Source organism: Brachyhypopomus gauderio, chromosome 8, assembly GCF_052324685.1.
Source record: "Brachyhypopomus gauderio isolate BG-103 chromosome 8, BGAUD_0.2, whole genome shotgun sequence".
In the NCBI taxonomy this organism is placed as follows: Eukaryota; Metazoa; Chordata; class Actinopteri; order Gymnotiformes; family Hypopomidae; genus Brachyhypopomus; species Brachyhypopomus gauderio.
In genome coordinates, this window is record NC_135218.1 from 17,729,149 (window position 1) to 17,753,402 (window position 24,254).

The 24,254-nt window shown below is 47.3% G+C and overlaps 1 protein-coding gene across 4 annotated transcripts in view; it reads right to left on the reverse strand.

Annotated features, from left to right (window-relative positions):
• The window catches only part of lpp (LIM domain containing preferred translocation partner in lipoma), a 162,657-nt gene that overhangs the window by 20,464 nt on the left and 117,939 nt on the right, over positions 1-24,254 (reverse strand). For all 4 annotated transcript variants that reach the window (XM_077015103.1, XM_077015106.1, XM_077015105.1 and 1 more), the window contains one exon: positions 9,450-9,549. In XM_077015103.1, coding sequence (XP_076871218.1) covers positions 9,450-9,549 — 100 coding nt within the window. The remainder of the gene's footprint in view (positions 1-9,449; positions 9,550-24,254) is intronic.

Genomic DNA, 24,254 nt, shown 5'->3' on the forward strand with positions numbered 1-24,254 from the left:
GCATTTAATAAGGTCAGTCCTTTAATGTAGTCCAGAGTGAGCACAAATTCATAAATTATTTTTTTCTTGTTTGGAAATTAGAGATCAATATGATACTAAGACAAATGGTATCCACCATCCATCAGCTAACGGTGTTGGGCAAATACACTCACAGTGCTGTCTACTACAGTCTATGGACAAAGACACAGACAAAAAGTTTTTAAGTTTGCATTACAACATGACATATAGTCTGATTAGCTCCACCAACAAGATGTGCTGTATGTTAACATCTAATACTGCATACATTCAAATTAACCTGACAAAACCCAGCATACTCATTTATTTTCAGTTACTTTCACACTTTTTAAATATTATTTTTTAACTTTCCATGCCCACAGCCCGATGGCCAGCGAGCTGCCATTCTAGTGCAGAAGACACACATAACAGTACCCTAGATATAGCTCAGTCTCACTTTTCATGATAAACGAAACTTTGGCCGCACAGAGCAAGTAAGTTGATTGGGTTACAGGGCATGTGAGGAGATACTATTGCACCCCAAAAAGAATCCAGATTGCATATTGTGGGACACGGCATTTGAATATCTTTAATTGAGTTGAAGATATTTTTAATTGAGTTTAAGATGTCTCCAACTCAATGCAAAGATATCTTCAACCCCATTAATGACGCTAGCAATTTAATTAGTGGTATCAGGAAATAATGGGCTTTAAAACCATATCTTGTGGTGTTTTCCTTTTTACACATCTGAGAAATGATACAATCTTGCAAAAAAAAGAAGAAAAAAGAAAATGTGAGATATTCTGAATTAATTGAACTTTATTCTGTAGCTCCTGCTTTTTTATTTTTTAAGTTTCCTGTCTTTTTGCATCATTTAAAGCAGCCTTTAAAGGAGATTGCTGTTCGGGCTGCACGCATGGCAGAGTTCAGTCATGTCACAGACAAAGAGGCACGAACTGGTGCAGACGCAGCATCAGACGAACGCTCTCTCCCCCCGCTCGCTGCGTTGGAGGGAAGAGAAGAGATGCCTGTCTCTCTGTTCAGATTAGATATCACAGCTTGGCTGGGCAACTCCCTCTTCATCTCAGATCGCTCTCTTCCCTTGACAGTATGTTAAGAGGTAATCTTTTTTTTTAAAGACACCTCTGTTGCCCCCAAGTTAAGTAAAACCCCCTGAAAATATTACCAAAAAGAATAAAAAGTTCTACACTTCTACACTTTAATTATGAAATCACTTTTTAAGGATGATTTAACAGAACAGATCTGAATGGTGTTTCATTAAAAATGAACAACTAAATAAATTCTATTTATACAGAATTCTATTCAGTTCTATTCTACTGAAACCACAGCACCACAATGTCCATGTACCTGTGCAGACTGTAGTGCTTCAGAACTGACTGTGATGACGCATGTGTGCAGGCTCTTGTCATGGATGATGTCTTCATTATGGCATGGTGCCTCTCGAGAGGCAGGTGCATCACTAAAGCATAACCGAGGTTTCATGTTCCTCTAGCCCGTGTATGTGTGTCTGTGTGTGTGTGCGCACGGTTTTCCCCATGACAGCAGCAGTTGCGGTAACAGGTGGAGGAGTGGTGGAGGACAGGAGCGTCTCCCTACAGAGCTTCCCGGGGGACAGCAGGCGGGGGTAATCAGTTTGGAAGCGCTGGAGGGGTGTTGGAAGCAGATCTCGATCACAGGCCTCTCAAAGCCAGCAGAGAGCAGGAGAGGAACGAGGGAGTCGGGAGAAGATAGACAGAAAAACAGACAGAGAAATGGAGTGTAGAAAAGAAAGACGAATATGGATCTAGAGGAGATGGAAGAGTCCAAATCCAAGAGTCCAAGAATCACGGAGCCCACACCACACTCTCCAGGGGCCAAGACTCTCAGAGACACCCCCTCCTCTCCAGGGGCCAAGACTCTCAGAGACACACCACACTCTCCAGGGGCCAAGACTCTCAGAGACACACCACACTCTCCAGGGGCCAAGACTCTCAGAGACACACCCTCCTCTCTAGGGGCCAAGACTCTCAGAGACACACCCTCCTCTCTAGGGGTCAAGTGACACTGCTCCACAGTGTATGAAGCACAGTGTGTGTATGAAAGAGATCCCCAGTACATACATTACTGTACTGGGGATGTGTGACACATTTTGTATATATTTCCTATATTTTTATTTCATTTTTAATTTCAAGTAATGAAAGGAAACAATTACTATACACCACATAACACACACACACACACACACACACACACACACACACACACACACACACACACACACACAGAGAGAGACTGTGAAAATGTGTCACTTGAAAAGGAGGGAAACTACAAATTTGGTTTTAAAACCAAGAAGCAAACTGGTAATATTCATATGTGATAGAGAGCGAGAGAGTGTGTGTATGTGTGTGTGTGTGTGTGTGTGTGTGTGTGTGTGTGTGTGTGTGTGTGTGTATGTGTGTTTTACAGCAGGTCCTTGCCCCAGGGCTGTGAGTGACATTTCTCTCAATGACTCAGTCACAGTAAAGGAAAAGAAATGTAGACATTATCCCCACTCTAGATATGTTACATAAGAAGCTCCAAACACACACACACACACACACACACACACACACACACACACACACACACACACACACAGTATGATCTGCTCTCTCATGTAAAGCTCAATCAATAACAGAAGACAAGAGAAGGTCACATGTCCACAGGTGTCTCCAAAAATGAGGCCATAATGTAGATTCATAATGATTCATTCTGCAAACGGCAGTAATGATTCACTTGGTCTGATGAGGATGTGGATAACAATTTATGTTTGGTTCCACTCAAATATTGTTCATTCAAATGCTTAAGCCAAGTTATCTCAATCGCTGAAATACGACCATGCATTTTGTCACCTTAGATGCAAAGGAATTTTCTCTCACATTAACAATTCTGACTAATAAGACTGTCAACATACATAAATTTGTGACAAAGGATGTTACTGGGTTTCTTAGGAAACCAGCCAGTATGCCCACAGAGCTACGCAGGCTCCCCAGCCGTCCCCTTTGAGCTGGGCAAAGGCAGACCATAAAGGCCCCCACCCCCCATCCCATCACCACCACCCTTAACAACCCCTCCGTGCCCCCTGCTCAGGGAGCGGAAGGCGAGTCTTCATATTAAAACTTCAAATGGCTCCTTTGTAAGCTGAAGGAGTGGGTTCATATCCACTTTATACGGGCGCATTTCTTCCACGCCGTCCCTCTGAAGCCTCCGCTCACTCTTATCCAGAGCAAAAAAAGGGAGGGGGGTGCAAAAGAGAGGGAAGAATGAGGGAAAGAAGAAAGAGTCTGTGTGCGTCGCTGGCAAGCCGGAGGAGGCCGGTGCTGGTTAGGCAGTTTAATTGGATAAAAGAGGAAGATTAAAGCCGTCTTCTCGCTGCTCCATAAATAATTGATTTCTAATGTATTTGTGGTGGCAGCCCCACACCGCTGTTTGGCGATGGCGGATCGTTTGAGTGGCAGGGCGGTTCAGATTCCTCACGCTCCTCCATCACGCTGCTCTTTGTGGGGTTTTTTCTTCATTTTTTCCCCCCACGCAGATACACAGCGTGCTTGAAAGTCAGACATGAGCGCGCACACGCGCGCGTGCGCTCACAACGGCAATTCTGATCTCACATCTCCGGAAATCAAACATCACGCACGTAAAGATGGCACACAAACAACTTTTTTGTTTTTTTATTTTTTATTTTGGAAGGACAAACTTTTCAGACTGAGAAAGGCCTGGCGGTGCAGTGCGGGGGGGGGGGGGGGGGGGGGGGATTCAGCTCTGTATGGAGGACGGTGCTCTTTCAGCATTAGGAAACAAAGTCTACACATGTAAACAAATACGCAGAGCCCACAACATATTCTGGGTTGTCAGGAGTTCATAAACAATGGAGGGTTACAAGACCAAAATAGTGGCAGAACACAGCGCATCCTCGTGGATTATCTTGGTTTTCAGGAACAACTGAAGCGACCAAAACAAAACAAAACAAAAACACAAAAAAGGAGATTGAGAAAAGCATCTGTCGCCATAGCGAACTCTGCTGCAGCCAATCCGGCTGCTTTGTTTCACACGTTTATGACAGACCTACGATGTAAACACACGCACTTTCCCTCTCTTGCTTTCTATCTCTCCCTCACACACACACACACACAATTTTTTTGTGACTTGAGATTAAACAAAAAGGCCCAAAGCCACACAGCCTCTTAACGAAGACGGTATACAGATCACTGAGCGCTGTGCCGCACAGACAGAATCCGTCTAAATGTGTTAGGGCTTGAGCTGCCGGCTCGGTCACTGATCTGGGTTGCACCTCCTGTTTGGATGGAGCAGGTTCTGAAGGCCCCCAGGGAAGGCCCCTGAGCACGTGAACCTGGGCCAGCCTGACTATGGACAGAGTCAGCAGGATTACACTCTTGGGTCAGCAGACAATGGCGAGGGGCCCAGGCAGGGCTCGGGTGGAGCGGGGCTCCCAGGTTGATAAGAGGACAGGAGAGCAGGTGGCCAGTCAGACGGGTGTAATTTGAACATGAAAGAGGGCAGAGAGTGAGTGTGTCTGCAAGTGTCTGTTTCTGGCTGCGTGTCTGTGTGTGTGCGTCTGTGTGCGCGCGTCTGCAAGTGTCTGTTTCTGGTTGCGTGTCTCTGAGTGTGTACGTCTGAGTGCGTATCTGTGAGTGTGCATCTGCAAGTGTCCCTGTCTGGCTGTGTGTCCGAGTGTGTGTGTGTCCGAGTGTGTGTGTGTCCGAGTGTGTGTGTGTGTGTCCGAGTGTGTGTGTGTGTGTCCGAGTGTGTGTGTGTCCGAGTGTGTGTGTGTGTGTGTCCGAGTGTGTGTGTGTGTGTCCGAGTGTGTGTGTCCGAGTGTGTGTGTGTGTGTGTCCGAGTGTGTATCTGTGAGCTTTCAGCTGGACTCTCAGCTAGATCATGTGAGGCTCAGTGAAGTTGTGTAAGTGACGCACAGCTGCAGGGCATAGAGAGAGAGAAAGAGAGAAGGGGGGAGAGAAAGTGGGAGAGAAACAGAAAGAGAGGAGGATAGAGAGGAAGAGTGGGGGTGTAGAGAGAGGGGTGTAGAGAGAGAGAGAGGGCGGTGGGTGGAAGAAAGACAAGGCCTCCACTCTGGGTGAGCTGACCAGACCAACATAAGACAAACCAGCTTCCAGCTAATCACAACACGCAAAATCTTTTGTATTCATCTAAATAGTAAAAAAGGGTTCTAAGCGCAAGTCTTCCTAACAAGAGTACTTCCTTACAAGTGATAAATAATTCATACATACATACTTTATGTTGATGAACCAGACTTGTTGCTTGTATTTTGAATTGTTCTACTGATTCATCTACTTTGTAGCATCTGTGTTAATCTGCAAGTGTAATGTAAAAAATTCAAGTTGAAATAACCAGAGGAGATCATCCATGCTTCCGGGATCCTTTCAGATGACTGACAGACAGCAGAATTCAACTGGCGGCAGACAAACAACCCGGCTCACTCAGGCTTGCTGCAAACATTCTCTCCGCCACAGATTATCACGGCAACCAGACAAAACTGTCTAGGGGGAGCCCAGAACAACTGCCATCACAGGCGCAGGAACAATAAATCACGTCCGCAGCTCCGCGAGCACCTTTCGTCCTGCGCTAGATTACAATGTCAAGGAGAATTCTTTATTGGAAAATCAGATTTGCCTTCAGTCTACAACAGATCTATGAGCAAGTCACATTGCTTCGTCTTTACACAAACATGAGCTGTAAGTACATAAGCTGTTAGAAGCCTCAATAGTCAGTTTAACCACTAACTTCTCATTACCTTTGTGCAGACACATCTGTGTAATCACATATACACACCTCCTTTTAGAAATCTCTGAATAATACTTCAGTAAACTGGTGCTCATAAGGTGCACCAGTCTAGTTCATCTCCAGACCAGTCTAGACAGCTCCAAACCGTGGGCAGACAGAACACTGCACAGCCAACAGACTCACTGGTCCAACATTATTACTCAAGACCGAAGGACTTATTATTTATAACAAAAATAACAATTCCTGCTCCTCAATCCATATGCACCATTCCCACACTAAGGTAACAGCTGTATCTGTTGGCTGGATGTCCAAACATTCACCCCATATTTGACAGGAAGGGCAAGTGCAGGAGGTGGAGCTTAAATAAGGAACCGCCTTGTTCCTCTCCAGGGTTCCGCATTCAGAGCGTAGAAGATGGCATCATCATGCAAACCACTTCATTATCCAGTGCATTAAAAATGTCGGGGATGGATGCTCTCGGAGTTCAACACGCCACCCCTCCCTCGCACCAAAACAAGCTCAAAACACAAACTAGATAAGGATGAGCACGTACCATAGAAACGTGTTTCTAGGACAACGCTCAGAACACTGATGTAAAGCCCTGATTATTACGCCATCATTCCTTCCTTTCCAGGCACACAGACTTCTGTTAGGAACACACAGACTCACCCTAAACATCTTCTGATCCATTTACCTCACGCAGTCCCTCGTGTCCTGGCCCAGTACAGCAGCTAAGCAGAACCTGACCCCTCCCCAACTGTTCCATCATCTTTTCTCCACGCAGTGTTTTGTAAAGGGCAGGGAGACATCCTGATGATGTCACGCAGACAGGAAGGTGGCCGTCAGACAGGTCATCAGACGTTTCAGAGATGTGCAGCTAGCCCCTGAATGCCCCGGCCCGATCGGGAAACGGGAACGAGTGCACGTGAACATGTAGCTGGCGTTCTGAACGGCTCCCTGGGAGCCACTCACACTCACCCTCACAACTCTCAGCCTTCGAAGGTAAGCTGAACTCTTCCTGAACGCTCCAGTACACCTCACACCTCTGGGAAAATAGATATATAACGTTTCATATTACGTCTGTCTCCACAGAAACCATTCTTTTCACGATCACACCGCAGGACAGCTACAGCGATGACGGAGCTGTACTACGCCCGCCAAGCACCACCGTGGAGTGGTCAAGCCGCGCCTGCGCACGGGTTCCCGCGGCAACTGTAACGATGTGACGTGATTGGCCTGTGCGGCCTCAGACGGCGCAGTCCTCCCTCCAGACGTCTGGAGCAGGAGGGATCTTCACCCTTCACTTCCACCGCAGAAGTCAAGGCCTCCGCTTGATTACCAGCTCATCAAAGCGATTAGTAACACCAATAAAAGTTCATTAGAGGAGGACAAAGACCACGTCCAGCAGAGACACCAGGGCCTTCTGGTTAATTACTAGCTTTGGGGTTTCCCTTCATCAGAAACCCCTAACAAGTCCTTTTAAAAAGATGAGTCCTGAACACATGTAGCACGATGCACTGCAATTACAGAGCTCCATGTGCTCTGGGGGGAAACTTTGATCAACGCTGTAGTGGTGAGTCTTGTCCGACCAAAGACTTCAGGGACCTCGGGGAAGAGAGGCGAGTCCCAGCGTGCGGACAGACAACCAAGAGACGGAAGAAGTCCGTGTTTTGTGCAGGATCAGCCCGTTTTCTGACCGACACACTAGAGGATGGCAGGACGTCCCTGGATGGGTGAGGAAGTGGGCGTGGTGCGAGACTCCCACGACACACGCCACGCCTCCGTGTTTAGTGAGGTCTACTCTCCTACACCACTTTTGGTTGGTGCCAAGGAAGCTTCCACAGTTGGGGATGACAGTCACGAATTGCACGGCTCGATGTGAAACGGGATATAGAAAATGTTTGACGACGTACTGTTCAGAGTCAAGATTTAGATACATGTTGCACTGCATACTGCAATATGTTCCACTGTGTTACGGGTGATCTCCACGAGGGCTCCTTGGGTTTGTGTGGCACTTGTGCCCCCTGCTTTTGCAACACTGTTGCACACGTTTCTGGAGTTACTGTTGGGTTCTGAGGATCGAAACCTTCTGCTCCAGGGCACTCTGACAGAAGTGTACCCTAAGGCAGAGCCATCTCACTCTGTCTAGTCCACTCCAAGTGTGTCTGGCAGAGGTCTTTTCAGCACAAATAAATAAAGGATAGAGTATGAGTGAGAAAGAGAGAGGGAAGGCGCAGGGTAGAGCGGCCAGGTAGAGCGGTCGGGTGGCTGTAGGTCTGCTCTAGAAAGCAGAGGCAGGAGCTCAGAGTGCTGAAGCTCAGCAGACTCGTCTCACAATTTCTCCTTCTTCTCAGACTCCATCATGCAGCTCCACCTACGACCTGCTCCCGCCGCCGTCACTGCTTCTACACCGCCTCTGGCCAGCAAAAGGCGTTTGTTCACACCGGTGATGGGCGTGTGTGTGTGTGTGTGTGTGTGTGTGTGTGTGTGTGTGTGTGTGTGTGTGCACTCTAAGGTAAGAAGTGCTGATGCACTGTAGCTGAAGGAACGCTGTGCATTTCCACACAGGCCTGGTCCCCACCCGCCCCTGCAAACCAGGGCAAACCAGACACTGAGGTTTGTGGGTAGCCTTGCGGGGCACGGGACTACAGCACGGGACTGCGTGTGCGAAGGCAGCGAGCTGTTACACGTACAGCTACGCGCTTTCATCATCGGCTCCGGCTGGAAGGCAGGTTGAAAGGGCTTTGGTGGCGTGTTGAGGGGGTGCGGAGGTTAGGTTCAGATGAGGAGATGGAGGCTCTGGAGGCCACGACTCTTCAAAAGGACCCCAAAAAAATGCCAAAGCGAGCAAGAGTCAAAGAGTCAAAGAGTGAGAAAGAGAGAGAGAGAGAGAGAGAGAGACAGAAGCAAGAATCAAACATGCACTTGAGAGCATCATTGGCATGAACACCACCGGATTATTCAACATGGCATCTCGCAACGAGGTTCTTTCGTCACATTACGCAAAGCACTATAATGGGAGCTGAGATTGTACGCGGAGTGAAAGTGACGCACACTTCACACACACTTCACCACCTTTGTCAGGGTTAAGTTCACTTCTGCAAAGTGACAAGCGCACCTGTTTGCGAGATGGAAAAGAAGAAGCTTTCTCCCATCTCCACATGCAAATGAGGCCCAGGCAGAGTCCGAGGCAGAATAAACAGCCACATCCTGATTTCACACAGCTAATAATAAGTCAATAACACTCCCAACCACGTCTCCCCAGCACCACCCCCCCCCCCCCCCACACACACACACAAATATATACATGCATGCAAAAAAGAAAGAGAAAGAATGAGGAGACTCAAAAGAGGGGCATTAATACACGTGGTGTGACTCATTAAAGACATGTCAGCAGATTTCTGCCATAGAACATACAATGAATATTTTCTTCCTTTCTCTCTCTTTACACACACTCACACACACACACACACACACACACACACACACACACGACAAATGCAGAGTACGACTTCTTGCCTCATTTTGAGCTCGGAGGGCTTTTCTGATTCGCTTACCCCATGTGTGCATGTTCATGTAGGCATGTGTATGTAGCCTTGGCCCAAACGGACCGCCCTTCCTGCACTAATCTAGGAGGTGCGAGAGGGACTAACCGAAGTACTCCTCCGTCGGGGGGTGGTTCATATCGTACAGCATCTTCTTGGTCAGCCTGTCCAGTTCCTCGTCAGGACGGGCAGTGGGTTGGCCTAGGCCCTGAAACACAGTGACACACACTTTCACATACACACACAAACAAAAATGTGCAATGTTGACCCTCACCCCCCAACACACTAACAAGCTGGTCACTCCCATCCCTAGTTGAGCATATAACTGACTGGTAGTGATGTGCGCAGCACACTGGGAGCACTGGGAACACTGGCAAGCAGCTGTATGTCTCAAGTACCCCCTCCCCAACACTGAAACACCATGCACTTTCCAACAGCGTGCTCAGCAGTAGAGCAGCTAGAGCAGCTGTTTGGGTCAGAGCAGAGTCTCAGAGCAGCAGCTGTCTGGGTCAGAGCCAAGCCTTAGAACAGCAGCTGTTAGGGTCAAAGCAGAGTCTCAGAACAGCAGCTGTCTGGGTCAGAGCCGAGTCTTAGAACAGCAGCTGTCTGGGTCAGAGCCGAGTCTCAGAACAGCAGCTGTCTGGGTCAGAGCCAAGCCTTAGAACAGCAGCTGTTTGGGTCAGAGCAGAGTCTCAGAACAGCAGCTGTTTGGGTCAGAGCCGAGTCTTAGAACAGCAGCTGTTTGGGTCAGAGCCAAGCCTTAGAACAGCAGCTGTTTGGGTCAGAGCAGAGTCTCAGAACAGCAGCTATTTGGGTCAGAGCCGAGTCTTAGAACAGCAGCTGTTTGGGTCAGAGCCGAGTCTTAGAACAGCAGCTGTCTGGGTCAGAGCAGAGTCTCAGAACAGCAGCTGTTTGGGTCAGAGCAGAGTCTTAGAACAGCAGCTGTCTGGGTCAGAGCAGAGTCTCAGAACAGCAGCTGTTTGGGTCAGAGCCGAGTCTTAGAACAGCAGCTGTCTGGGTCAGAGCAGAGTCTCAGAACAGCAGCTGTTTGGGTCAGAGCCGAGTCTTAGAACAGCAGCTGTCTGGGTCAGAGCAGAGTCTCAGAACAGCAGCTGTCTGGGTCAGAGCCGAGTCTCAGCAGGTGTGCTAGAGCTGCTCACAGAGGTTCTGCTGGCTTGATCTTTACAGGCGTTAAGTTAAAAGAGCCTCGTCTGCTACACACACACCATCTTTAGGAAACGTGTTTGGAAATGTTATGCACACTCCGACAACATGACACACCATCTCAAATGAATGTGCTTACAAACATAATGTATAATCTTGCACTACTGTGTGTGTTAACATGGTAATGCAATTCTGGTGCAATGGCTTTCTAACCCTTAAGGGTAATCCGGACATATGAGCACATACTGAACGGTTCTGGCAGCTTAAGAGGAGTAACTGGTGTCTTCCTGACCCCCTGATTTCACACACACACACACACACACACACACACACACACACACACACACACACACACACACACACACACACACACAGAGCCATAAACATGATCACAAACACACAGCTTGTCAAAGTGATTTTTAAAAAATCTGAAACCAGTGTGTGAAAACCAGCATTAGCAGCTGCTGTGACAGGACCACACCAAAAGGTCCTGACCAGACCAAACATTGATGCTATACCCATAATCACACACACACACACACACACACACACACACACACACACACACACACACACACACACACACACACACACACACACACACACACACACACACACACACACACACACACACACACAGCTGTGGAATGCACCCATCTGAAGCCAGTGGTCTGGCACTTTCTAGCATTGGTCTTTGGACAGGATGTCACAACAGGACAGGATGGACGACGGGAGATAAGACGACCATTTAAGGAAACAAATGACACACTTTCCGCCACCTCTCTATTACCGTCGGTGCTGAGGCGTGTCACACATCCCTACTTCCTCTTTCCTTTATTTAGTTCTTTATGGAGTCATGAGCAGTGTGACCAAGCAAACCGCTGGCCTCTGTACTTCTGATGATCACACTCCTCTCACAGAGGAACCGTCTCCCTCAAAGGCAAATCAGCTTCCTGCTGCTTCACTGCTTCTGTGCGAGCTGGTTAGCATGGAGTCACGCCACAGACACCTGTGGGCCATATAACGAGGGCGAGTGGAGGGAACTGGCCTGCGCTTAGTCCTTCCTGTTCCTGTAACTTCACCTTCCTGTGCCCTCGCGCACTGGCGCGTAGCAGCCAAGGAATCAGAAGGAACTTTGGTAACTGTCAAATGATGCAGACATTTCTTGGTGTGAATAGAAGGAGGTGCGATTTTAAGGTTCTGACAGAAAAATCAAAACAGGAATAAACAAAGAAAGGAATGAATTAATATTTCACCACTTTTCCCCCCAAAAACGCATCATTCACGCAACCTGTATGGATGCCGTTTCAGACTCGTTATGAAGTACAAGTGAGAGAAAGAAAGAATAAAAGAAAGAAGGAAATAAAATGGAAAAAAGAGAGCGCTCACTGAAGTTTCGTTGCATCACGAAAAAGAAAAATCACACCATCACCACCGTGCTTCTGGTTAGCTCATGACTGACAGGCTGGTTAACTGGTTAGCTCCTGATTGGCTGGCTGGTTAACTGGTTAGCTCCTGATTGGCTGATTGGTTGAGCTGCAGTGCTGTAACAGGACTAGAAGCCTCTCCTACTATATGTCCGCATTCTGCCAGACACTATGAGACCAGGTGTCGTCTTCCGCCCCACTGCAAGTGCTCTCTTAACACGACCCCTCTCAGATTACACAGATTTATCCACTGAGAATGCACTTGTATTTCGTTCTACAAAGGAAACGCTTCCTCTATTTCTTCTTTCAATGCCTTCTTTTCATGGAAGTATTTGCTATGTGTGGGTGCACATTGGATTAAAGCATTTGTGTAGGTCCACACTGGATTAAGACATTTGTGTGGGTCCATGTAGTATTAAGGCAATTGTGTGAGTTCACATTGGATTAAGGCTTTTGTACAGACACACACAGACTTATGGCATTTGTATGGGTTCATATGGAGTTAAAGCATACTGTTGTTGTGCCAAGTGGAAGGTTCTAGCAGTTTACAGGACACAGGCACTTTTAACAAAACAATGAGAGATTAGAAGATGAATAAAATGAAGAAATGTACAGTTAGACACTGTGTGTGTGTGTGTGTGTGTGTGTGTGTGTGTGTGTGTGTGTGTGTGTGTGTGTGTGTGTGTGTGTGTGTGTGTGTGTGTGTGTGAAGGAGGGAGAGAACAGGTGGCTCCTGCAGAATGAAAACTGAATGTTTCCTGTTTGATGTGGCTGGGTTTCAAGGTTTGGATGCTTCTCCAGACGTGTTGTCTCCTGGTGTCTCTGTACACACCAGCAGCAGAAGATCCACTGCTCCCCACGTCTTGCTCAAAGAGACCCCCGAATGTGTGCAACTCTTCAGTTTAAGAGACACTTCAGCCAGGTCGAGAAGAAGGATCTTCTGACTCTAATGCATCAGAGGTTTCAAAATGTAGACACAAGAGGCAAAACGAAAACACCTTGTGTTTAACTGCACATTCAGATGAATTCCCAGCACAGCCGTTCGTTTGTGTAAGATACATGGAGAGCAAGATACAGAAACATAGAGAGAGAGAGAGAGATAGAGAGAGAGAGACAGACAGAAAGAGACAGAGCAAGAGAGACAAAGGGACGGAGACGGGGAGAGATAAAAAATAAGGGAGAGAGAGATGGAGCGAGGGAGAAAGAGTAAGTGAGAGAGACAGAGAGAGGGAGAGACAGATAGAGCTGTACGATTCCCAGACACACAGGGCCCGTGGCTGTGTTACAGGACATCGAGAGGCTGTAGATAAAGCTCAAGGCCACCTTGTGAAGATCACTTGCACGCAGAGAAAGGAGACAATTTCCTGCAAATAAAATGGGTCAAGTTGTTTCAGCTCTAATTAAAACGGGAGTGAAGAAGAAAAGCAACCAAACAGAAATAAACCCCGCACACGTCTAAAGGAGTTAGTGGGCTTGACTGGGAACTGTGGGGAGTGAGCAGACTCTTTATAATCACTGATGACGCTAGTTCAAGGAAGTTCTCTTATTAGAAGTTTGCACCAATGAACAAAGAATACAAACATGTTCAATTGATTGCAAATAATCATTTGACTTAAGGTGCGTGGTAAAACTTTGCCAGAGAAGTATGTTGATGTTTTGTGTACAAGTGGAATGTGTGTACATGAAAGTAGGTCAAGATTTGGAAACTGACATCTCCCTGCTGCCTGATAAGCACAAGCTTAAAGTGCTAAGAGGGGCAATGCAAGCAGGGTAGGAAAGAGAGAGAGCGAAAGAGAGAGAGAGAAAAGAAGGAAGGAGAGAAAGACAGAAGGAGAGAGAGAGAAAAGGGAAAGAGAAACAGTCAGATGTAGAGCAGAGTTCAAACACTGAGGAACAATCAGAGACATCTGGCCATTGTCTGCCTATAATTACAGCATTTCACCAAAAACACTGTTTGAACGGAAGATATCTTATTGTTCTGTCCAACGTTCTGCTGTTGTCTGCAGTCTGAGGTGTCATTAAGTTATATTTATACATTTGTGTCGGCCATAATGAAGATGTCCACAGGTTTGCCCCTCTCTTAAGTCGTGTCCTGGCCCGGCCCGCCCGCCCCGACTGGGCCGCACTTTGGCCCGGCTCCTCTCTCGTTTGCTCCGGGAAGGCAGAGTGTGGTAAATCCTCTACACCAGGAGCCAAACAGCTGCAGGCAAATGACAGATGATTTAAATGGAGGGCTGAAGGTTATCTCCTGTCCAAACACCAGCATCCTGAATTACCTCCTCCACCAAAAACGCACACAGCTCAGCTACTCAGACAAACACACACACACACACACACACACACACACACACACACACACACACACACACACACACACACACACACACACACACACACACACTCTCTCTCTCTCTCTCTCTCTCTCTCTCTCTCTCTCTCTCTCTCTCTCTCTCTCTGAGTGAACTAGCTCTCAGAGAGTAAGAGTTAAATCTGAGCAAACTAGCAAAAAAAAAGGCAAGGCTGTAATAATGAATGACAGAGCGATAGGCTGTTGTGAGCGCTGCTGGCCAGCAGGGGTCGCTGTAATGCAGAAGTGCAGCCGAGTTCGACACGTTCCCCTCCACGGCCATGGATCTGTGCTGCGGTGCATCTGCGCTGAGTGGCACAGCAGCTGCTGAGCTGATCAGGGAAACTCCTAAGGCACCGAAACCTCAAATAATGCTCTTTAATCAGCGTTTCAGTAAACTACATCATTCTCATACATAAGGCCAATTAAAAGAACCCACTGGCAGTTGTCAGGACGGGAGCGGCGACACTAGGAGATATTTATCCTTCGTGTTGGTATTGTGCAGTTTTGTTTATTCTTTATGTTAATGCCGATTTCGCAGCAGTCAGCACTCAGATCGTCAGAGCAGTGGCACTGGCAATCTTTTCGTATGCTGCTTTTACCAGTGAGGCACTGATCGATCTTTAACTTATCCATATAACATTAATCAAACGTCTTTAAACCCTTTTTATTACTCCCTTGTCACAAGCATAACTTAATCCACTGAACAAGAGCCCAACACGATAAATAAAGCAGCGCATCTCTGCTGCCAAGTTAAATGCAGGAAAGATTTCTGACTATTACAGTATCAAAGTAGATCCTGTGCTCATGTGAAAGACAAAAAAAAAGACTGCAAGAAAAGATAGAAAAGGAAGAAACTGATCTGTGGCTGACCTCTTTCAGATTGTGATCAAATGCTGATTTCTAGATAAGAATGGTGTCTGTTGTACTACTAACTGGAGAGCAGAGCTGGGCCTGCCCACCACACGGAGATGTCACCCTGCTACACGGAGATGCCACATGGAGATGCCACCCCGCCAGACTGAGACATTCACATCCACTGCTCTCAGACATCTGGCTCATTCGCAGCTCGGCTTTCTCACGTCTCCGCCGGAGAACACAGCCCTGGGGAATCCCCCTCCATGCCCACTTATTAGGCCCAGAGCAGTGAGACTTTGACCAGCATGGGCTCACATGGAGAAAAAAAGGTCTGATCTGATGGTGAATTGAATCAAGTGCGAGTTAATGTCATAACAACCTGAGAAGGGTGAATGATAACGCCCAGACTTCTCAGCGCGTTGGGCTTCTCAGCGCGTTGGGCTTCTCAGAGCGTCAGACTTCTCAGCATGTCAGACATGCTGTTTGTGCGAGTGCCCTGGAAATGCTGAAAGAGGATCCTCAGTGGGAGTACGAGATCTCCAGGAAGCATGACTAACAGCAAAAGAGCAAGGGTCACAGCTGAGGGGAGAGCCCCCAACACGGCTGGGACGGATCTCCAGGTCACAGCAGAAGGGAGGTTCTCCAGATCTGGAGATGTAGAGCTGCTGTAGATATGAGAGTTTTGTCATCAAAATGATCTGAAGTCTGATTTTCAATGTTAAGATTTGCTCTCAGGATTTCGTAATGACTGAAGTCGAGCAGCGTGCTCAGGCATTTTAATCAGGTATGTTCCCTTACAATAACATTACACAACCCACGGGAGGTGAGAATTGCACCAAAGATGCTAATCAGAGTAACATTAAAGCTTTGATGGGAGCCCCTGTCCTCTGTCTCAGCCACTCCCAACTGTCTCTTCACACTGTGACTTTACTTCAAGTATACCGTAGAGTCCTCTTTTTTCTTTTATTTTTTTACAGTTTCTTAAATTAATTGATAATTGAACATCCTAAATAATATGATATCCTGCCCAGTCCTACGAGGAACACGCTTTCATGATTTCACGATGAGGACGTGAACTGCTGTACCCCAAAAAGGGAGGACTTGAAGCGGGGAGCAGGGTTGCAACCCGAGCACCGCCGCGTTTCTATTTACGACCCCAAACCATCGAGTCAAAGTGGGTGTGTGACCTTTGCTCTATGAAACATGCAGCAACCAGAGAACACTCAACACCCTGAGCTTGCTCCAACTGCCTGAGGTGGCGGAATTAGAGAGAGTGATTACGGGCCATAGCTCAGAGCGAGCGGTGATGAGTCAATGAACCGAACTGCTTTCACTGACAAAGGTTACCTGGCTGGCTGCTCGAAAAACAGCTAGAACTTTTAACATGGAGACTCGGAGATTGAATTAGGTGAGCACACATCGCACTGAGCAGCTCATCATACCCAGCTGGAGAGGACAGCCAGTACCTTCCAGGTGTTTTTGAGCCATGTAATTATATCTTATCTGCCATTACATTAAGTACCAGGTCCAGCACTGTCCCTCACTACTGTTGGTCTTTTCCTCTAGCTCCCAATCAGAGGCAAGCTGTCCACAGACATTTTAGCCCCTCCCACTAGCCCTGACTACTGAGCATGTGTGTGACTTAATCCCTCCCTCCTCCTAATCTTGTATTTTTGTCTATCTGCTGTATTTAAAAATGTTTTTAACCCGAGTAGGTTGATTAATACATGCTCTGTCATTCTTCAAAAGAACGGCATGTACAATAATGCGCGTCAACGTGCACACACACGTACACACTGTGGAATGCGCGCGCACACACACACACACACACACACGGTACACCAGGTACACCAGGTATACCAGGAACATTCCTTTCACACACTGCTAAAAAGAGATACACAGGTGCAGTTTGTCGAGGTAAAGGTTTAGAAATACAGGTGCAGTCTGGCAAGGTAAAGGTTTAGAAACAGGTGCAGTTTGGCGAGGTAAAGGTTTAGAAGCACAGGTGCAGTCTGGAGAGGTAAAGATTTAGAAACACAAGTGTAGATTGGTGAGGTAAAGGTTTAGAAACAGGTGCAGTGTGGAGAGGTAAAGATTTAGAAACACAAGTGTAGATTGGTGAGATAAAGGTTTAGAAACAGGTGCAGTTTGGCGAGGTAAAGGTTTAGAAACAGGTGCAGTTTGGTGAGGTAAAGATTTAGAAACAGGTGCAGTTTGGTGAGGTAAAGATTTAGAAACAGGCGCAGTTTGGCGAGGTAAAGGTTTAAACACAGACAGTTTAGTATGAGCATGTGTGCTGAATCACTTTTGGTACTTTTCAAATACCACAACAATAATGATAACAAGCAGTGTGACATGTGGGGGCAGTGTGATCATAGTGAGGCTTGTGTGCTATACAACCTTTGTGCTTTTATATGTCTTCTTCTTCAAAACTTTCAGGGATTTTTATGCTTCCATGACTGAAGAGCATGTATAAAAATGGAATGTCAACATGACCTGCCTGGGCCATTTTGAACCCAACATCTTGCCCGTTTGGTCACAGGCTGGAGGTGCAGGAGTTGGAAAAAGGTTGAGTAGGTAGGAGACAGCTACGTTATGAGGAGACATTTTGGATCAAGGCTAGGTGTCTCAAGGCCCGGTGGCTGGTGCTGTGCCAATGTGACCGACCCTTACTACAGTAGCGTGGGCTCAGGGCAAAGGTCATGGACCTCAACAACACAAACGTGTCATTTATGCAGTAATGCCCCTTTTGATGAGAGATGCTATTCTTCACACAAGTTAATGACCAATCTTTTGGGAGCATATGAAAAGGAAGTAGTTTAAGGAGAAACAAACAGAAAGCTGAAAGCTGGCCACCGAGTGAATCATTCACCACTCCAGGCAAAGCAGGAGGCGGAAGCTCAAACAAACAGATCCACGAAAGCGAGAGAAACGAAATTCCCCTCCACACATCTGTGGAGACACCTACGTTTACTGAAGCATCACTGTCATGTTAAGAGAACTGCCTTAACCACGAGCATTTGATGTCATTACATTCGATGTGTTATGAAAAACCTTTAAATAATAGAGACACTCCAAATGTCCTCGAAAGTGTGAGGGAGGGCCTGAAGACCCGAGTTCAGAGCGCGTGTGTTAAGGTTTTGAGGGAGGGCCTGAAGACCCAAGTTCAGAGTGCGTGTGTTAAGGTTTTGAGGGAGGGCCTGAAGACCCGAGTTCGGAGCGCGTGTGTTAAGGTTTTGAGGGAGGGCCTGAAGACCCGAGTTCGGAGCGCGTGTGTTAAGGTTTTGAGTGAGGGCCTGAAGACCCGAGTTCAGAGCGCGTGTGTTAAGGTTTTGAGGGAGGGCCTGAAGACCCGAGTTCGGAGCGCGTGTGTTAAGGTTTTGAGGGAGGGCCTGAAGACCCGAGTTCGGAGCGCGTGTGTTAAGGTTTTAAGGGAGGGCCTGAAGACCCAAGTTCAGAGTGCGTGTGTTAAGGTTTTGAGGGAGGGCCTGAAGACCCAAGTTCAGAGTGCGTGTGTTAAGGTTTTGAGGGAGGGCCTGAAGACCCAAGTTCAGAGTGCGTGTGTTAAGGTTTTGAGGGAGGGCCTGAAGACCCAAGTTCAGAGTGCGTGTGTTAAGGTTTTGAGGGAGGGCTTGTTGCTCCCCCCTGGCAGCCAGGCATTCCTCCCGAATGCTGGAATGGGAACAGCTCGTTAGCGGTGTCGAGCAGAGCAGCCCCCAGACGTTCACCTCTCAGGGCCTCTGCCAATCAATACAGCACCTCCGCAAAGAGGCAGACGGCCAAAGTCTGGCTGGCCACACAAGAGGACCCCTGGCCTGAATGGAGAGGGGCTGTGTGTGGGGAGGAGGAGGAGGGTACATTTTTGCACATAAGCCTCCTTTAAGTAGCCCATAACAAACATAACTCGTTAAGATTTTCCAGAGGAGGCAGCACAGCTGCTGCACAATACAGGGCGCTATTTCAACAGCTGATCATGGAGAAGCCCCAGAAGCCCACTACTCTGCTGCGTGGGCTGCTACCTGCAAGCGCAGCTGCTGTGTGGGGCCACAGGGGGCAGCGGTGGGCACGGGCCGAACACCAACCCCATGGAACGGCGGCTGTTCTGGTTTCATTTCTGATGCACCGTTAGCAAAGACTCTTGTTTCCCACCTGCTTGCTTTTGTGAGCATGCACAGATGAACGGTTTATCTGACCTTAGACGAGAGCACATCAGAAAAGCTATATCAGAAGCAACAAAATAAGACCTCTGGGTGCCACTTGTAGTTGGTTGTACCCCAGGCTACAGCACTTGGAGCTGGTTATACCCCAGTCTACAACACCTGGAGCTGGTTATACCCCAGTCTACAGCACCTGGAGCTGGTTATACCCCAGTCTACAGCACCTGGAGCTGGTTATACCCCAGTCTACAGCACCTGGAGCTGGTTATACCCCAGACAACAGCACCTGGAGCTGGTTATACCCCAGTCTACAGCACCTGGAGCTGGTTATACCCCAGACAACAGCACTTGGAGCTGGTTATACCCCAGTCTACAACACCTGGAGCTGGTTATACCCCAGTCTACAGCACCTGGAGCTGGTTATACACCCCAGTCTACAGCACCTGGAGCTGGTTATACCCCAGACAACAGCACCTGGAGCTGGTTATACCCCAGTCTACAGCACCTGGAGCTGGTTATACCCCAGACAACAGCACCTGGAGCTGGTTATACCCCAGTCTACAGCACCTGGAGCTGATTATACCCCAGACAACAGCACCTGGAGCTGGTTATACCCCAGTCTACAGCACCTGGAGCTGGTTATACTCCAGTCTACAGCACCTGGAGCTGGTTATACCCCAGTCTACAGCACCTGGAGCTGGTTATAACCCAGTCTACAGCACCTGGAGCTGGTTATACCCCAGTCTACAGCACCTGGAGCTGGTTATACTCCAGTCTACAACACCTGGAATTCGTAGACCAGTCTGCAACATTCTATGTCCCCTTACTTTATGGTGAGAATTTTCCATCAATCACCTTTGATATCTATTGTTTTCTGACAGCTACACGTCTCAGCACTAGTTTTTTATTTTGTATTTATTTATTTTTTTAAATCATCAATGATCTGGACAAGTCAAGTTAGCTGCAGGCGCAGGCTCTCTGGGGTCAGGTCAACACCTCACACTGCCAAAAGATGTATGAAAACATACCAGAAACCACAGAGGTCAGAAAACTGTTGCAGTGCAAGCTCAGTACATCCACACCACTCTTCTACTCTTCTGCACTGCTCCATACACAACACCCACACAGGTTCCACAGTGAGCTTTAATGTAAATTTTGCATGGCAAACGCGGATCGTAGCAGAAGGCCGTGACATTCTATCAGAGGTCACAGGACTTGGGAGTAGGTGGTGATGACTATGACTATGATGACCTAAGCATACACATCTTATTATCAAAGAAAGCCATCTCATCCCCCCCCCCCCCCCCCCCCCCCCCTTACACCCCAGCCCACGCCACCGCCCGCCCCCCCCCTCCTACACTCCAGCCCACGACTCCGCCCCAGGTTATTTTAGGTAGGTGCTGACCAGCCTGAAAAGGCGGGGCAACAGTCAGTGGGAGGAGTCAGAGGAACAAAGTGAGATGACAGCTGAAGCCACCACTGGCCTTCTGAACGCCTGGAAGGGATGAGCAGCTCCAAATTATCGCCTCCCCAACTCGGACATCAAACGTCACTCAAACTCAAAATACAGCTAAGGCTCTCTCCAATTTATACACACACACACACACACACACACACACACACACACACACAGAGAGAGAGAGAGAGAGAGAGAGAGAGAGGAGAGAGAGAATGAAGGGATGAGAGAAAGAGAGGGAAAGGGGAGCTGATGAGAATGACTGGGAGACAGAAAACACTTCTAATTTGTTAATTGAAGCAGCTCCCATGAAATCTCCCCCCAGTTGAAAACAGAGATCAAACATGTGGTAGCGGATTTGTGTAATTAAGTGTCCTTGAGCTGTGCTGATCTGAAAAGCTCTTTCCCATGCACCTTATAGCTCACATCAAATATGTAAACCAATCAGACAGTGGATCCTGAGGGGTCAAACACCACGGCAGAAGCAGCAAAATCAGTCAGACACTATTACAGACCTCGTATAACACTGACCTCCCGCGAACACTCTGAATGACTCTCCTTGATCTTCATAAGAAGACACAAAACCCAGAGACCCCCTGTGGTGTTAATCTGAGCTTTGCAGGGTAAAATGTATACTGAACTGCAGAAAGAAATATATGGAAATACTGCTGCTAACCATTTGATAAATAACCAATGTTTTGGTATTTGCACATCAAATTAAGAGGAACACAATGTACTTGAACTAAGCACATTTTATAGTTCCTGCAGAGTGACAAGTGTGATGATTCTGCTGCCCAACAGACCCGCCATGTTGGACAGCTTTTTTTTGCTTGTTTTTTTACTTCGGCGGTAATGTCAACTGAGTTTTACTGTTACAAGATAACTAATATGACGCAGTCTTATTCCAGACCAAAGTTCCCAATGCAAATTATATTGTGACATTTCTACCAAAACACATCGACTTTCGCAGACTGTGATCTCTGGGGGGGTCGAAGTTTGAGCCTGACAGGCAGCCAGGGGCAGAACTGCAGGGCAGATGACAGCACCGTGGGCAGTTCACGGCAGGGTCGGACCCCCTGGCCATGCTGTGACCCAGGGATCCCCGCTGACCCTCATGCTGGTCACCGCTGCGCTACCGTAGTGAAGCAGGCGCTCTTCATCTCACTGATGGGCCATACTCACGGATGAAGAAACCACCTCGGGAAGCCACACAAATGAAAAGACTTCATGTTGTTAAGGAGATCTCGTAGCAAACCAGGCAGCAGGACACTGTGGTGTTGGCTGCCATTATAAATTGGAACTGAACAGCAGCGGATCTCACACTGCCCTTACGTCAAGTGTCGTTAATTCCATAATCATGTAACAAATGACATTTGAGAAAAAATAAAAGATGAATCTGCTCAAAGCAGACATTTGCACTGAGCAACGAGGTGTTAAGACAGGAAGAACAGATGAGTTTTAATCAACAGTCTTCAAAGTGCCTCCTGCTCTACAATTTAATGATTCGTGCTCTAATTGTTACACTTTCAAGAAACTCTACCCAGAGCATTTAATAAGAGCAACTTTTACAAAAGCTGAACGAAGTGTGCTGTTCTACGGCATGTGAAACCGTGAGGTCATGTTGTTCATTTTCCTTAAAGTGGTCGCTAATTGTTTCAGGATGGTTTGCTGTGACTCCTTTTAACTTCCAAGCACTGAAGAAAATATTTAGCACATCATGAAAGCATGCACTGGAAAAAGCTCTTTCATAACAAACGCCGGTTTCAAACGTTAAACCCATAATCAAAGTTGTGAAAGATCTAGAAATTAAACGTGTCATTCACACTGTGCATCATACAAAAGACTAGAGCATTCATCTAGAGGCAAAATATACTTAAAATACGCTTTTATTTTTTATTACACACAATATTAATTAGTTTTCTTAATACATAAAAATGCTTGTTGCAATATGGCATTTAATTTGTGTTTAGTAAAACACAGTACTTGATGAACTATTCCCTACGGCTGGAGTTGTTTGTACTTGCATGAACATAAAATCCTTGAATTAGAGGAGACTCGGGGGTCTGTTGAGCACCTCAGGCAGTCATGGAGTGTGTGTGTGTATGGAGACCACAATAAGTCTCCCTGTGGAGCACCCGTGGGGCTGACACACACGGTTCCCTACGAGGTAACGGCGCAAACAAACAAACCAACCAAAATAATGAAACTGAACACAGAGTGTCATTTTCAAGAACATCCACACACACTGCGTGTGGGAGAAAATCTAAATCCACTCGGCCTTTGATGTCTCCGGGTGACGCATCGCAAATCTGATTGCGTCAAATGAACCACAAAAACAGAAAAAAAATGAGAAAACAATTTTAGTCATGACAACTCGCTGAAGACAAATAAGAACATATGAAGATTTTAATAATAAAAACAACCCAAGTAGCTGTGAACCTCCATCCCAACCTGCATATTTGCATTACTGGAATATTATATTATATATACACACACACACACACACACACACACACACACACACACACACACACACACACACACACACACACACACACACACACACACACACACACACACACACACACACACACACACACACATATAAAGCTTCCTGTTGAAATGTGTTTAGCCTGAAAGTGACAGTGTAGCTGGGCTAAAGACTCACGAGGCAGTGACATGTTGTGAGACGCACCTGTGGCATTCCTGCCACTCACATCACTTTCCAGGTGTTTTCTCTGGCACTGACCAATCTCCACTAGATTAACAACAAGCTATCAGCACAAGATTACCGTTCTTCATGCTCAACGATGAGGCTGCCTGGGGTTCATATTTTAAAAATCTGAATATTTTGAGAAATTGATTAAAGTTTTCCATTTCATTAAAGCAACTGAAGCTGTGTCAATGAAACTGCTATTTTGCATGAGCTAAAAGCCCCTCATCAGCACAACATCTGTGAATCTTCTGAGCTCCTCCGTTGTGAGGGCAAACATGGCAGCAGTTGATCAAGGCTGGTTGTGTACCTGCAGGAGGTGAACTCTGAGAATGTGAGCAAGTGCTGTGAGTAGGAGTCCAAGAGGAAGGAGGACAGGAGGAAGGAGGACATGAGGAAGGAGGACAGTGTGAAGGAGGACATGAGGAAGGAGGACAGGAAGAAGGAGGACAGTGTGAAGGAGGACAGGAGGAAGGAGGACAGGAGGAATGAGGACATGGGGAAGGAGGACAGTGTGAGGGAGGACATGGGGAAGGAGGACAGTGTGAAGGAGGACAGAAAGAAGGAGGACATGAGGAAGGAGGACAGTGTGAAGGAGGACAGGAAGAATGAGGACATGAGGAAGGAGGACAGTGTGAAGGAGGACATGGGGAAGGAGGACAGAAAGAAGGAGGACATGAGGAAGGAGGACATGAGGAAGGAGGACATGGGGAAGGAGGACAGGAAGAATGAGGACATGAGGAAGGAGGACATGAGGAAGGAGGACATGGGGAAGGAGGACATGGGGAAGG